At 40.9% G+C, this 3725-nt stretch overlaps 1 protein-coding gene across 6 annotated transcripts in view; it reads right to left on the reverse strand.

Annotated features, from left to right (window-relative positions):
- Positions 1–3725, reverse strand: part of Shroom2 (shroom family member 2) — a 185609-nt gene that overhangs the window by 83466 nt on the left and 98418 nt on the right. For all 6 annotated transcript variants that reach the window (XM_031369741.1, XM_031369731.1, XM_031369721.1 and 3 more), the window contains exon 2: positions 2569–2720. In XM_031369741.1, the coding sequence (XP_031225601.1) occupies positions 2569–2720 (152 nt within the window). The remainder of the gene's footprint in view (positions 1–2568; positions 2721–3725) is intronic.

The following is a 3725-nucleotide window of genomic DNA, read 5'->3' on the forward strand; positions in this document are numbered from 1 at the left end:
AAGAAAGAAAAAAAAATCCTATGCTAAGAATTCAGCTACCCAGCTGCAGAAATTTGAAATTTGTATCTTCCCCATTCAAAATTCAAATTAGTCAAAGAATGTGAGTTCTAACCCCTCACAACCAAAGAGTGAGGTTTAATAGGCAGTGACAATTCTCAGAGGCAATGTGTCACTCCTAGTCTTACCTCTAGAATTAGCATCCTCCCAGGACCATCACTTGACTAAGACTAATTGCATCTCGTTACAATGAAGGATTTTTATACTGAATAGTTTTATGTCAACTTGCCACAACTAGAGTTATCTGAAATGAGGGCACCTCAACTGTGAAAATGCCTCCCTCTATAAGACCCAGGTTTAAGGCATTTTCTTAATTAGTGATTTATAGGGGAGAGCCCAACCCATTTTGGGTGGTGCCACCTCTGGACTGGTGGTCCTGGCTTCTATTTAAAAAGTAGGCTGATCTTTCTTATAGCAAGAAAGAGCAAGCTAGGAAGGTGCATTCCTCCATGGCCTCTGTACTGGCCCCTGTTTTGTTCTGACTTCCTTCAATGATGAACAGAAATATGGAAGTTTAAGCCAAATAAACCCTGTCCTCAAGTTGCTTCAGTCATGGTGCATCATCATAGCAATAGCATCCCTAACACAAATTCCTTCTGAGGGGTCATGAAGTAATCAAGGAATTATGCATTGATGATATCTCATATTCCACCTTCTAAGATTGTATCTTCTGAGCTACAAGGACTGATTAAAAGGGTGCTTAGGACTGGAAGTGCTGTAGTTCAGTGGTAGAGTACCTGGTTAGCACATAGCAGGACCTGGGTCTGATCTCCAGCACTGCCAAAATGTAAACAAAAGGCATTCAAAAGCATATCCCACTTAGAAATAAGGGTTGATAACACTTTTCTTTCTTTCCTTATTGATTGACTGATTGCATATGTACAAGGGCTCCCATGAGATACATATGGTATGTGAAAGTTAAAGTTTGTTATCTTGTATCTTACTTGATCCTGTTTACTTTATATATTGAGGGAGATAAATGTTCCCCTGGTTGAACAAAGAACTCACTGATTTCGCTAATCTAACTAGCCAGCTTGGTCCAGGGATCCTGTCTCTGTTTTTCAAGTGCTGGGGATTTGAACTCCAGTCCTCACATCTGTGTGCTTTATCCACTGAACCACTTCCCCAGCCCCTCCTTACTCATCTCTGAACCTCTCTACCTGGGATTCTGCTTGTGGCTAAAAAAAACAAGGGGGTGGTGGGGAGGGAAAGGGAGAGTTGCTCTGTAGAAGTATGTTTTTCAGTGTGTGATAAAATCTGAAGTAAATGTTTGACTTAACTTTTTTTCAGACAAGCACAAGTATACATACTTATATGTTCAAAACCTTTTTGGCACTGAACTCACAGTGATCCACCTGCTTCTGCTTCACATATACTGGAATTGAAAGCATGCACCAATATCAGTTTAACTTTTTAATTAAGTCAACAACTCCACTGATTCTACCAAAACAGACATGTAAGAAGTCTCAGAGGCACATGCCTGAAATCTCTGAAAACAATAAAATACAAGTTTTCTCATGGTACCAAGAGGTACTGTTTTTATCCTGTACATAAAAGTATCAAGTCCCTAATTTCATTTTCTTAGTTAGCCATCATCTAAGTTCCAACCCCCAAACTGCAGCACAGTACTATGAACCTATTATCTGTTATCTGCATCTGTGACAATCCACTCTTGTCTTTCATGCTTAAGAGGTAAACAGGCTAGGGGTGGTGGTGGCACCCGTCTTTAATCCCCACACCTGGAAGCAGAGGCATTGGGGATTTCTATGAGTTCAAGACTAGCCTGGTCTACAGAGTAAGTTCCACGTCAGCCAGTACTACACAAAGAAACTTTGTCTTGAAAAACAAATGAAGAAACAAACAAAAGTAATCAAAACTACCTGCTCTTCACCTTCTATGAACAATAGGCAACAATATATTCCCTCATTGGGAGCAGAGTTCCCCCCACAGCTTGTATTTTGAAGGCAGTAGAGCCTTAGGGAGGTGGGGTCTGGCTACTGGAAGAAGGTTACTGAGAACAAGCCCTTGACAGTTTTAGCTCAGCTCTAGTTCCAGTTCATCTCTTCTGCTTTTTGGTCAGCAAAACTGTGAAGGAGGAGTCTGCAAAATACTTCTACCACTACCAAACCCAGTCTTTCTCTACTGTGATGGGCAGGAACCTCTTGAAATCAGGAGCCAAAAAGAACTCTTTTCTCCTTGAGGTTGTTATTGTCAGGTGCTTTTGTCATGGCAATTTAAAAGTTTAAGACTTTAGAGATTATTTAAAGCATGTAAGAGGATGTGCCTAGATTATAAACAAATACAATGGCATTTTCTAGAAAGTCCTGAAGCATGCACAGGTTCTGGGATCCTAGAACAGTCTTCAGAAACTAATGAGGGAAAACTATAATTTTAAGCTCACACATATATCGAGATCTCTGACATATATAGACAAGCTGTATAGACTTGGCAATTTATCATTCTATGCCTCTCTGTTTGTCCTGGTTAATAAAGAAGAGACACACATCTTACCTTTTGACCACAAGCTTCAGGGTTTTGTGGGAGCCTTTTACCAGGCAAATTGCTTCTTGTCTGAACCCTGAGAGACTCACATCATTAATGGCCACTATCTCATCTCCAGCAAGTAGCTTGTCCACTGCTGCAGCTTTGCTTCCTTCTTCAATCTGTAACAGAGAAGGGGGTTCTGTGAACATTCCTGAGCCATAGCAAGGTATTCTAATACAGATTGGAATTTAATATGTGCAGGCTTGAAGTATGTCACAGTTTTAGGATAACCCAGGAGTAAAAAGATCTAGAAAGCTTGGGGCAAACAGGCCCTGGAAGCTGAGTTTATTCCCACTGAAAGACCAGGGTTATACCAATACAATGCCGCTTACACAGCATCCCTTATCCTGGTCAGTCCCCACCCAAGTTCACTGAAAAATGAATGGAAAGACTCAGAAATCCATATAACCAAAACAAAGGAACCAAAGCCAGACTCATATTCTGGAATCCTTAATCTGAACATTAATTCTGGATCATTTTTACTATTTGGCAATTACTTTTCATACATTAATCCTGTACCTTATTTTAGTAGCACTTGTGATATAATTCAAATTTCATATATCCACTCATAAAAGCTATAGATTTGTACAACTTTCAGTTCATCAGCATCCCATAGTCACCATCAAATTTCAGAGCATTTCCTTGATCCCAAGATAAGCGTCATGTACATTAACCAGTCTGATACTAATATTCCTAATGACTTTCTTTCCTTTTCTTCCTTTCTTCTAGTATGGGAGAATGAACCCAGCCCCACTGAGTTATGTCCCCAGTCATTCATTCACTGAGAACAGGTTTCATTATATAGCCCAGGTGGTAGCCTTGAACCTATGATCCTCCTGACTAAGCTTCTGGAGTAGCTGGGATTTCAGGTCTGCACTGCCACCATGACATTGAACTTTCTAATATATTCTCTACTGCTGGATCCGGCACAGCTGCATAAAGGAAGGTGTGGCACAGTTCCTTCCCCTGGAGCATTGCCAGGCCGCTGATCCCATGATCTCTACAGGCACTGATGGTTGCTGTTGCTCCAAAGTTGATCTGCTGTCTTTACTACTCTCTCTCTCCTTCCTTCCTTCCTTCCTTCCTTCCTTCCTTCCTTCCTTCCTTCCTTCCTTCCTTCCTTC

Source organism: Mastomys coucha, chromosome X, assembly GCF_008632895.1.
Source record: "Mastomys coucha isolate ucsf_1 chromosome X, UCSF_Mcou_1, whole genome shotgun sequence".
Classification (NCBI taxonomy): Eukaryota; Metazoa; Chordata; class Mammalia; order Rodentia; family Muridae; genus Mastomys; species Mastomys coucha.